The sequence below is a fragment of the Cebus imitator genome, unplaced genomic scaffold, assembly GCF_001604975.1.
Source record: "Cebus imitator isolate Cc_AM_T3 unplaced genomic scaffold, Cebus_imitator-1.0 Scaffold8, whole genome shotgun sequence".
NCBI lineage: Eukaryota > Metazoa > Chordata > Mammalia > Primates > Cebidae > Cebus > Cebus imitator.
Genome location: NW_016107323.1, coordinates 11,356,727 through 11,369,681, shown reverse-complemented (window position 1 = coordinate 11,369,681; position 12,955 = coordinate 11,356,727). Strand labels below are relative to the sequence as shown.

Sequence of the window (12,955 nt, the reverse complement as noted above, 5' to 3'; positions counted from 1 at the left end):
AGTGAATTTGCCCACTACATTTTCAGAGAAGTCTTGGCTGCTCCACCACCCACTGAAAGCACAGGGGACACCACGATAGTAAAAGTTTCATCATGGCAGATTGTTTTCAAACAAAAAGCTAACTAAAGGGTTGTCTGTAGTTATCTGCAGTCATAATGAACCACTTTGATATTATTACAAGACAAAAAAAAGAAATAGTCCTATTCACGCCAAAAAAAAAAAAAAACACAGATTTTTGGTTTAGAATGTTGAATATTGTGTATTACGGTTCTCCAGAGAATCAGAACCAATAGGATGGGTGTGTGTGTGTGTGTGTGTGTGTGTGTGTGTGTGTGTGAACAGAGAGATTTATTCCAAGGAACTGGCTCTCACGATTGTTGAGACTATCAAGTCCAAATGTGGCCTGGCAGCCTGGAGACCCAGGAGAGACACTGGTGCAGACGAAGTTCAAAGACAGTCTGCTGGAGAAGTCCTTCTCACTCTGGGATGCCAGATTTTTTATTCAACTCAGGCTTTAATGGTTCAGACGAGGCCCGCCCACATTATAGAGGGCAATCTGTTTACTCAGTGTCTACCAATTTAAACATTAATCTCATCCAAGAACGTCCTCTAATTTGGCTTATAAAGTTAACCATCACAAGTCCTTGTCAACTTGGCACCCACATGCACCTCCTTAAACCACACTTCATCTCCAAACGAAAACCATAACAAGGTCATGCTTCTTCCTAGTGTGTAAAGTAACCTGTGTACAGCCAAAAACAACACTAAAAGGGATGCAAAGCCTTCGCATGCTATTTATTCTTCTCCTTGATATCCCATAACTTAAATACTAGGATATAAAGTTAACACATCTTACTTACATGACAAGAGGATAACAGAAGGAGGAAACCAAAGTTAACTGCCCTGCACACACACATATTAATAAGCACTTACGGAAATACTCAGGACAATTACAGTCCTCATTCCTGTAACTGATCATGTGGTCATAGTTGTTATTAACAACCACCTTCTTCCACTACCCATTCCATATTTCCTTTCACTTCAGCAAGCACCTCAACTAGTCATAATTCTTTATCTGCTGGAGTCAGATAAAATCTGTAGCAGTCAGCTAGGTTTGCCATAACAAAGTACCACAGACTGGGGGGCCTCAACAACAGAAATATATTTTCCCACGGTTCTGGAAACTGAGAAGTCTGAGATCAAGATGCAGCAGGGCTGGTTTCTGGCGGCCTCTCCTCGGCGTGCTGCCTGGTTGCTCTGTCTTCACATGGTCTTTACTCCTGTGCCTGTGGATCCCTCATATTTCTTCCTCTTCCCATAAGGACATCAGTCCTATTGGATTAGGATTAGGGACCCATCATTTTATTTTTTTTCTTGACATGAAGTTTTGCTCTTGTCGCCCAGGCTGGAGTGCAATGGCATGATTTTGGCTCACTGCAACCACCACCTCCCAGGTTCAAGGGATTCTCCTGCCTCAGCCTCCCACGTAGCTGGGATTACAGGAGCACACCATCACACCTGGCTAATTTTTGTATTTTTAGTAGAAACAGGGTTTTACTATGTTGGTCAGGCTGGTGTTGAACTTCTGACCTCAGGAGATCCACCTACCTCAGCCTCCCAAAGTGCTGGGATTACAGGCATGAGCCACCTTGAGCCCAGCCGGTCCCCACCCTTTTAATCTCACTTTACCTTAATTACCTCCTAAAAGACCCTATCTCCACATATAGTCACATTGGGAATTAGAGCCTCAACCTACACATTTTGGAGGTGGGAGGACACAGCTGAGTCCATAACAGCTTGCAATAACATTCCATTGTCATCCAGGGTAACAGTGACAGTTCAGGAAATTAACTACTGTTACATAAGGAAAGATCATTACATTTCCTAAGTGTTTTCAAGAATCTTTTATTTACCAAATATTAGTATATTTGGTCAATAGTTTGAGTATCCACTATGCACCAGCATGGTACTACGCATGGCAGATATAAACAGTGATCAAATGAGACAAGACTGGAGTATGTCTTGGGTGCTGGGCATTGTAGGTCACTATTCTCAGATGTGACATCCCAGTATGGAATTTCAGATCCTTTTCATTCCAGGCAATTTCCCTTGAACTGTAGATAAAGCACTAGGTGCCGTTTCCTGCTTTAGTTTTCTTTTTCAGGGGCACCTAGTAGTCATTTGTCAGTTCTCATCTGCCTGTCTTTAATATTGTGTCCCTTTCTCTTGAATTCTTTGTCTATTTTTATAATTACAATGTTCCTAATATTTACCTTCTACTTATTTTAAGGCATTATCTGTTTTGCTTATTTGCTCTTGTGTTCCTTCTACTCTTTATTTCTAAAGTAGTTATTTCCAATGCTTTTCTCATGTCTACCACCTCATTTCTGAGATTCTTCTGTTTTGATTTATATTGTTCTCTCATATCTTGTATCACTTTCTTAGTAAGTTTTAGGTCATTTTGACAATAGTGGAATATGGTTTTATTTATGTTTGTTTAAATCAAGACTGATTGATTGATTGATTGAGATGGAATCCCACTGTTGCCAGGCTGGAGTACAGTGGTGCAATCTCAGCTCACTGCAACCTCCACCTCCAAGGTTCAAGCAATTCTCCTGCCTCAGCCTTCTCAGCAGCTGGAATTACAGGCATGTGCCATCATGTCCAGCTAAATTTTTTATTTTTAGCAGAGATGGGGTTTCACCATGTTGGCCAGGCTGATCTTAAACTCCTGACCTCAGGTGATCCACCTGCCTTGGCCTCCAGAAGTGCTGGGATTACAGGCATGAGCCACCATGCCCGGTATAGGATATGGTTTTAACCTGTTTTGTGGGTGTGTCTTTTTGTTGTGCTGGTGTAGAGATGTTAGTCTGCTTATTCTTCTTTCCAATTTATTTTGCCTTTGTGTGGTATTTTACACCTCCATTCCTTTATGTGCCTTGTTGTTATGTGAAATTAATGTAAGATTTAGGATCAAGGCTGGTTCATAGAAGCTTTTCTCACTTCAGAGCTCTCTCTTCAGTTGCTCTCATGTAGTGTTAAAAATATATATGATAGCTGCTTTCTGAGATATCCTGGCTATCTTTCTACCCCATGTCCACTTTCATTACTAACCCTTAAAGAGAAGGAAAAATTGTTTGAGCATCTGGGTAAAAAGAACAATTGACTTATAAGGGAAAAAATATTATAATCAGACTTTAAAAAACAATGTAAGCAAAAAGAAAGTACAGGAACCTATTTAAGATCCTCCAGGAAAGAAAATAAGAGCCATGGATTTCTGAATTAATTTCAGGTATAAAGGACATAGGCAACGTGCAAAAGAACTCAGGGAATATTGTTCCTTAGAGCCATTTCTAAGAAGTACACCAGTTTTGTGGTTCAAAACAACCAAAATTGCTAAACAGCAGAGATTATGTCTGGTGGTGAACAGCAAATATGCAGATGCTTGTAAAGGTAAGACTACATGAGGATTATAAGGGAGAGTATAGTATGTAATAGCTACATGCTCTCAAAATGTAGACATGGAGTGGCTCACACCTACAATCCCAGCACTTAGGGAGGCTAACTGAGCAGATTGCTTGGAACCTCAGATACTACCAGATGACAATGATGACAGAGAAACACATTCCAAATTAAACTTAACAATACACTCTTTTAAAAGTAATCATTCTTGCATTACAGTTTCATTTGACGATTAGACAAGGGCTGGGGGCACTGGTGACAATTTTTAATGTTTAGATGAGCCTATTTTCCATAATCTGCATTCATTCATGATGTCACTGGTGAGAGACTGGGGGAGATCATGTGACCTTCCCAAAGGCAGGCCTTCTGAATAGATGCTGTTTCTCAAGCCCTGCATGATACCAATCAACAACTACACTATGTCAAGGGTCCAAAGTTGACTGATGGAACCCATGCCCTAGCCCAAGGTGCTTTTGGTGCCAGTGCCAAGTCAGCGAAGTGGAAGGCAGTCCAGAACACCAAGCTCTGGATGGATAGTGGGAGAGCAGGCCTGGTCTCAGGTCAAAAGTCCCAACCCTCGAACATGAGCCATTGTGAGAGCCAGGATTGTCTTCTCTGTTCAGCAAAAGCCACCTTTTCATGCATCTAGGCAGGGAGGACCCCAGGGAATAATCATTCATTCTCATTCTTATTTTCTCTCTCTCTCTCTCTCTCTCTCTCTTTCACACACACACACACACACACACACACACACACACACCCATACATATACACACTTGCATACAATGTTAAAAAAAACGAAAAGACATCCTGGAACTTAAAATTAAATTTTAAAAAAATTTTTTAAAAGATAAAACAAATGTGTACTATTCCAATCCATCTATTAATACTTGGAGGCTATGACCATGTACTTGTGGGCCATGACCATGAGCACATAATTTACTGACCAAAGACACTGTTGAGATTGAAAGGGAGGGACATTAATTAATAATTATGATAATGAGTGAAAACCGGCACTGCCCTGAGTAAATCAATACAAAAGAGTACCCTGGCTGTAACCTACCCAACATGTTTTAAGCTGCTCAAATGTCATCTAAATTGTTCTTGAGTTCTTGTTCTGGCCTCCACATGAAAGGCAAAAGTATATAATTACCAGTCCTTCAATGGATCCCAGAGGGTACAAACAAGAGGATTTCAGGAGTTACATGGACAAGCACGACCTTTTAATTGTATTGTTAAATATTTATATGTGGCTTAAAATCATACTGTAAACACAGTTTCCAAATATATTATTGCTTACAATGAAACTAAAGTCTTACTTTATGTAAAGTTATTACTTTATTTATTATTGCTAGTAGATTTAAATATTAAAATGTCTAGCAAACGCTTCTACACGTGATCTCAGCATACACACAAGAATGGATATTGTATGTGGACACTTACTTTTGAAAATTACTGGCACATTCAATGCATGCTTTTTTTTTTTTTTTTTTTTTTCTCTCTAGCCAATCAGTCAACAAACCCTAAGCCCTTACCTATGAGCTGGGCATTCCGCAGACCAAGGGGCCGCAGTGGGAACCCTGGCTCCTGCCACAGGGAACTCATCAGCCAGCGAGTCTGCAGCACAAATGATGTGATTTTTAAAGCTAATAAGGCATTTGACATTTTGATTTAATAACAACAAATATTACTGTGATTCATAGATGACAGTTTGCACATACGCAGTCTCATTCAACTAATTGCTATTAGTTTAAAGTCTAGGGGGAAATGTCCTTTTACAAAATCACCTCCAACACCAGCTGCTTGCAGTTCCTCAGCTGCTCTTCCCAGGCCACAGATTCAGGGCACTTCCCCACACCAGCCCAGACCAGTTTTGCTCATCTGTAGCCATCAGGCCACTTCTATCAAAAGAAAGTGGGAGGAGAGGCTGGGTGCGGTAGCTCATGCCTGTAATCCCAGCACTTTGGAAGGCCGAGGCAGGTGGATCATGAGGTCAGGATATTAAGACCAGCCTGGCCAAGATGGTGAAAGCCCTTCTCTACTAAAAATACAAAAATTAGCCAGGCATGGTGGCGGGTACCTGTAATCCCAGCTACTCAGGAGGCTGAGGCAAAGAAATGCTTGAACCCAGGAGACAGAGGTTGCAGTGAGCCAAGATCATGCCACTGTACTCCAGCCTGGGCAACAGAGCGAGACTCTGTCTCAAAAAAAAATAATAACAATAATAGTAAGAAAGTGGGAGGAGACTCTCAAGGCTGGGCACTCACTCCATGGCTGCACTGTTGTGGCACTTGGACACCAGGACTTCTCCAGTCCCTCCCAGGAGTACTCTATGTTGAGAAGCACTGGTGGGAATTATGAGGCTCTGAGGGAGAAGGTGCTATCATCAGGTAGTCAGATCTGTTTCCAGCAGAGGACGGGGCAGCAGGACTCCTGTATCTGCCAGGAAATTCCCCCTATATCTGTATCCCCTATAGACTAGCATTGCACAATTCAGAAAGGGCCTGCAGATGCATTCTCATTTCCATCTCCTCATCCAACCAGTGAGGAAGGCAGGCTGATATCATTAGCCACTCGGAGCTAAGGAGGATGAGGCTCGGAGGGATCCGTGGCTTGTGTGAAGTCACACTGCCAGAAAGCGGCAGGGCTGGGTCAGAGCATGGGTGCTTTTTGCCCAGTTGTTTTAAGTCCGGAGCCTGGAGCCAGATAGTTGGCCAGCCTCCTCCAGGGCACTTTATGTATAGCAGGGAGGGGACATTTTGTTTTGTTTTGTTTTGTTTTCATTTGTTTGATTTTCCTCTTTTGATTCTTAACAACTAATCTTTTTTAGTAAGAACTATCAAATGCTTCACTGGCCTTAAGAATGAGTATAACAAAGAAAACACTATCATTTGTGCTGCAAAGTTAAAGACACATGAACAATAGCTGAGTCCCATATGGTTTCCAAGCTGTGGAGGTGGGTCACCAACTGGGCTTTGAGATCAGGAAAGTCATGAATAACTAAGGAAAAAAAAAAAAAAAAAAAAAAAAAAAAAAAAAAAGAGTGCTGAAAATAACTTGGAAACGTGAATTTACAAAAGACTACACACTAAATATAAGTAAGGGCACCCATTCCATTTTTGGCTGATTCTTCTGGCATCAGCTGCCGTTTGGCAAACATTTGACAGCCCACTCAATCGCAGGTCTCCCACACCACCCCCTTGTCTTCCTGGGTAGTTTCCAGCCTTGGGTTTCCAGGACTCCACAAGAACACAGGATGAAGAGAAATGCACAGGGGAGCTGGGGAGTGGAGACAGGGGTACAATCTGGGAGGAGATCTGGAATCAAGGGACACATGGTTTATGATGTGAAATTGGGATTGAGGCTAACTGTTGAGGCTGGCTGTGCAATTCACCCAGACCCAAATCTCCTCCTGTTTCTCTGCTATTGAGAAGAATAATTTCTACAGAGCTCTTCCATATTTTCACAAGTAGTTAAAGGTGCTTTACTGTCAGTCATCTTCAAAATTCCCTGCTTGCCTGAGCAGCAACAGCAAAACAAAAGCAATCACCTTCACCACCGAACTGACCGTGTTCCAGGCCTTGTGCTAACATTTTCTTGGTAGTCCTCCTTATCCATGGTTTTGCTTTCTGTGGTTTCAACCTGCAGTTAACCTCAGTCCAAAAATATTACATGGAAAATTCCAAAACTAAACAATTCATACATTTTAAATTGCGCGCTGTTCTGCATTGCATGAGGACATCCCACCCAGGACCTGAACCATCCCTTTGTCCAGCACAGTCACGCTGTATATGCTACCTGCCCATTAGTCACTCAGCAGCTGCCTGGGTGAACAGATTGACTGCTGAGGCATTGCAGTGCTTGTATTCAAGTAACCCTTATTTTACTTCATAATGGCCCCAAAGTACGAGAGTAGTGGTGCTGACATATTGTTATAATTGTTCTATTTTAATTTTTTTACCTTTTTTTTTTTTTGAGACCGAGTCTCACTCTGTCCCCCAGGTTGGAATGCAGTGGTGCGATCTCAGCTCACTGCAACCTCCACCTTCCAGGTTCAAGTGATTATCCTGCCTCAGCCTCCCGAGTAGCTGGGATTACAGATGCCCACCACTGCCCCCGGCTTTTTTGTTTTGTTTTGTTTTGTATTTTTAGTAGAGCTAGGGTTTCACCATGTTGGCCAGGCTGGTCTGGAACTCCTGACCTCAGGCAATCTACCTGTCTCAGCCTCCCAAAGTGCTGGGATTACAGGTGTGAGCCACCTCGCCCAGCATGTTGTATTTTATTATTAGTTATTGTTAATCTCTTATTGTGCCTAATTTATATATTCAACTTTATCATGGGTATATACATACAGGAAAACACATAGCGTATACAGGTTTTGGTAATATCCAGCTTTCAGAAATCCACTGGGGGCCCTGGATCATATCTGCTTTGCATAAAGAGGGACTACTATATAAAATCCCACTGAATCCCCACAGCAGCCCTATGTCACAGGTATTCTTATCATCATCATATTTTAGATGGAAAAACTGAGGCTTAGGAAGTTGCAGTAACTTGCCCAAGGTCACACAGAAAGCAAGTGTTGGAACTATATACCAACCACCATCACCAACACACTTAGCACTTGAAGCTGGGTGACTGGTGACTGTAACCGCAGAGGCCAAGCTCTTAATCCCTGTCCTACACTGGCAACCTATGCCACAGGACCTTCCCTAATAGTGTCAGTCTGGCATCCACCCCTCTACCTCCCCACTCCATGTAACCATAGCCACGTGAGCCAGCATGCAGGCCTATACCAGCCAATAGTCTCTTGTGTACAATTTAGATTGAGCATACCCAAATTGGTCTCCATAAGACCCAGTTTGTACAGATTCTGCTCTAAAGGCTGTGTCTTCAGCTCCAAGTTACCACAGAGTCCCTTTGCTGATTAATAGGCTTTCTTAGACTGTGGACTCTGGAGCCAGATGGCCTGGGTTTGAACCCCAGCTCCACCGTTTACAAGCTAGAAGGGCTTGGCCAAGACACCTAGCTCACTGTGCTAGCTTTTCTCTTCTCTAACAGAGGTACTCATGATACTAATGAAACCTACCGTTCTGTAGGCTCTGAGGATTATATGCAGTTCTGCTCAGGAAGTGCTTACAACAGTGCCCAGCAGACAGGGATCCCCAAGTGATGATCATTATACAACAGCCATGTGCAGGCCAACACTGAGATTATTCTAGATAAATGTTTATATTTCTCTTAGAAACTGAATGTTTGGCAGCAAATAAAAGCAAAGACACAGACTTACCTCAAGAAAGTCACTCTTGGCTACTGGGCCAATTTGCCACTGGATTCAAGTTCTATTTTGAGGGCACCCAAAAGAAAGCAAAAGTATAAAGACTCTAGCTGGGAGTGGTGGCTCACATCTGTAATCCCAGAATTTTGAGATGCCAAGGTGGGTGGATCCCATGTGGTCGGGAGTTCAAGACCAGCCTGGCCAACATGGCGAAACCCCATCTCTACTAAAAATACAAAAATTATCCAGGTGTGGAAGCAGGTGCTTGTAATCTCAGCTACTTGGGAATCTGAGACAGGAGAATCATTTGAACCCAGGAGGCGGAGGTGGCAGTGAGCCAAGATGGAGCCACTACACTCCAGACTGAGAGACAGAGTGGGACTTTGTCTCAAAAAAACAAAACAAGACTCTAAACTTTATTTTTAGATAGTTTTTTCAGTGAATTGGATGATAACATATTTTATTTTGATCCCACTGGTACTAGGTCCTATGGTATGTTTTGCCTTGATAAATTTTTTTTTAACCAAGATATTTCCAAGTACCTGTATGATAACACCTCCAAAATTTCTTGAAATACTAGCTTTCCCTCTTGGGAAAAGCCAGCCTTCACTTTGCTGTGGTCCCTCCAAGCATCTCTTTACAAAACCAGCTGATGAGAATAATAAAGCCCAAAATCAATTTGGGAAATCGCATCATGAACCATAAAACAGATAAGTCGAATTCTTCCTCCTCCTCCTCCTCCTTCCTCTCTCATCGTCACTTACTAGGGGAAATGCATGTGGTGTGGGATGCTGATCCACATCCCTTTTACTTCACCTAATTAGTATTCTGAGTAGGTGCCTCTCACAAGGAAAATCATCCTACAACTCTGTCTTTCTGATTACGCTGAAGCAGCAGAGGGTTTTCAGTAACTGCCTTTGACAAGCATTATTATATCTAGTAATTACTGCTCTCTTGAGTAGGTTGGAAGGAAACAGACTTGCTTATCATCTCTGATCTTTCAGCCCGAATGCTGGGATTTTTACCTCCAACAACCCACCAAAGGGATCTGCCAGCCTCTCTGATGGCTCCTGTCTGAGATGTTTTCACTTCAATAACAACAACAACAAAAATAAAGCTAATAGGACCATCACCAGTTAATTCTTTTCTCCTGTCTTGATGAGTTGAATACTCCTAATTTCCTCTTACATAGAGGGTCCCTTTAATACCTTGGACCACCACAGACATTGTTCTCATAAATGCCAAAAGGATATTTCACATTAGAAATTAAGTTATTTAACTGTATTCTCCTATTCTCTATGCAAACTTTATTCCTGGCCTGAAATAGGATTGCACAGGTGTCATTTACAGTGATTATCACAGCAGCTGACACTTAGCAAGACTTTACCAAGTGTCTAGCCTAGTGTAAAGTGATTTTATTTTGAAAGTATTATCTGATTTTTTTCTCCTAGAAACTAGGTTGACAGTTATTGTAGTCGTATTACATTTTAACTATAACTATTTTAATGATGAGTGAAGAGAGGATTAGAGACAAAGCTTAATAACTTGCCCAAAATTCCACATAAGTCTGACTCATGTGGAGCCACGCTATTGACTCATTACACTCTATTATTTCCTATCCTAGTAGAATATTTTTGAGCCAAACTCAGATTGTCTGCTTTTCAGGAAGTGAAGTGATGATTCTGAACCATGGCGACCAGTAGAATCACATTTGCTCTTCCCCAACCCCGTCAGCACACAGTGATCTCCCTCTGACCCAATACTTTTGGCTTGGACACCTCATTTGGCAACAGGGATCACAGCAGATGTAACAGAGCTTTTCAAAGACTGTCAGCGGAAATCCTGAGCTGCTTCAGCACTCCTTGATTCTCGAATTGACATTAACCTTGTCCATGAATTTATATCTTGTCTTTCTATCTGAATGATAAAATCTCTAAAGGCTAAAAGGGTTAGGCTCACTGCTGTATACCCTTCCTTTGGGATAGCGGTTAACCTTATAAACATTTACTGATTTATTTCCACATTTAACCAATACAATAACTGCATTCTTGCTTATGGAGCTGAAAGCAAAGCAACTCAAAAATTTAATCCTTAATTGTTCTTGTTCTTCAAGAGCCTTTGAAAGGTCTTGGCAATACTTCAAGCCAAGTTCTACCTGAGAGCTGGGTCCTAGCTGACTCAATAATTACCGTACAGTACTGCTTTATGCCCTATATTTTAGCCACGGGGCCAGACACATACTTCTTTTTATATATGAAATAGTCATATTTTGACAATCATTAGGAAGAATGACTGATACATTTATGGGCATCACTTCTACAGTATGGTTACATTTTACAACAATAAACACATCTATTGCTTTATATGTTGCTAATAAATAAAATATTCAAAATGATCTGAAGACCTCAAATGAGTTCATTAGTGCTATGGTTTAAGGTTTTGGTCAACAGCACTTCCTGAGGCTAGAGCAAATTAATTTCTTTGACCCACAGGAGGAAAGAGAGCTGATGTGAATCACTGTACCATGTCTCAGTTGGCCCCATGATGGGCAGTTTAAACTGCATTAGGGAGATAATTGCCTTCTGTTTAGGGGTCTTCACAGCAACTCTTGCAAAGCCTCTTTTTTACATTATTTAGACTTAAATTGGAAGGGACCTTCTATGGGTTTTTTTCCCTTTTTTCAGGAAAAACAGGGCATATTTGCTTAATTGTACCCACTTTTCTGCCAGGTACTGTCACATATAAAAACTGACATCCTAAAAACTAGATAACTTGAGATTTACTGCCTTCTCCTCAATCATAAGGAGCGTGATGACAGTAGAAAAATACCTTAGCAAGTGCATTAATCTCTCAAGTTTTTCTATTAAAATAAGCCCACATAGTGGGACTGCCATAAAAAAGGAATTATAGGAATCCAAGCTGGATTTTTTTTTTTTACACATAATCATTGAGGTGATTTGCTCTACCTCTGGGTTCAGCCACAATTTGCTTCTGCCTCCTTAACATGCACAGGTGATTGACAACTCACTAATAACTCAATGCCAATATAGGAGATTATGTGACTAAAATAAAACCCAAGGTTCCATAGAGGCTCAGCCATGCTATTAAAAAGAGTTACAAACATATATTGAAGCAGTAAGGAAAAATGATATGGAGAAAAAAATTAATAACATGGAAATTATGCTGCAGACAATATGGGGACACAGAAAGGCAAGTCTGATGAATGTGAAAAAATTAGAAAACAGTATGGAGCTGTGTTTTTCAAGTATGTACCTCAGAACACTGATCCCTCTGCATAAAGGGCTGATGCAAGAAGACAGGTTTCCTGGGACTGGGAGATGAGCCACACCACACCACTCTCAGGGACTCAGTGCATGTCAGCAAAACCAAGGCTCTGAAAAGCCCTGCAGTAGAGAAGCCTGCTTAACTTGGTTTCACATTTCCTAAACTTATTTACCCAGGGAACCATTTTTTCCGCTCAACTTCTCTATCCACGGAGGGTAGGGCCCACATAACTTTGAAGAAATTCTGCAATAGAAAAAAGATGGAAAATGCAGCCAAGGGGAAATTGAGCCAGAGTCAGCATGCTTAGGTGCAGCACATGCTGACAACAGAAACACTTGGATTTTCAATCTGGGTAAACAAAATTGATGTAATAATTCCTGAGAGGCAGGAAAAAGGCAATTAAAAAGTTGAGCACATTGGGTGCTTGGTGGGTCCGCTAACATTCCTCTTCATAAAAGCTGAGTTCCAGGGATCCAGCTGATTGGGTAAAGATTAATCTTTACCATGTAAATGTATAAAAATGCTTTGGACCTATATTTCATTTGTACAAGTCAGATAAATCCAAACTGCATGGATACTTAGCTTAGCAGGAAATATACAATACTAATTTATCTTAGATAAAGAGCAACAGGGCCATCCCTAGGTAGATCTAGGTGGGTCTGAAAAGTAAACAAGTTTTGCCCTCTCCTCTGAACCCCTTTCTCCCTCTCCAAGCCTCTCTCCTACCTGTTTCAAGGCTCCCCTACACGGCAAACCTGAAAAGCCCCTTCACACTGGATGTACTGTTCTTTCTAGCGGCATGAGCAGCTTGAAAGAGACATGGTCATATTTAACACAAATTATTTAGCACAATTAATTCTTCAAGGGGGAACTGGAAGAGGTATTAATAACAGACATTTTGTAGGGGAAGAATGTCCTTCTACCCTTGAA

General features: G+C 41.4%; 1 protein-coding gene across 2 annotated transcripts in view; it reads right to left on the bottom strand.

Moving 5' to 3' along the window:
* Positions 1-12,082, bottom strand: part of LOC108314525 (voltage-dependent calcium channel subunit alpha-2/delta-3) — an 823,636-nt gene extending 811,554 nt beyond the window's left edge. For both annotated transcript variants that reach the window (XM_017543458.2, XM_037743848.1), the window contains exon 1: positions 12,014-12,082. In XM_017543458.2, the coding sequence (XP_017398947.2) occupies positions 12,014-12,037 (24 nt within the window). In that variant the 5' untranslated portion in view covers positions 12,038-12,082. The remainder of the gene's footprint in view (positions 1-12,013) is intronic.
* Between the last annotated feature and the right edge of the window lie 873 nt (positions 12,083-12,955).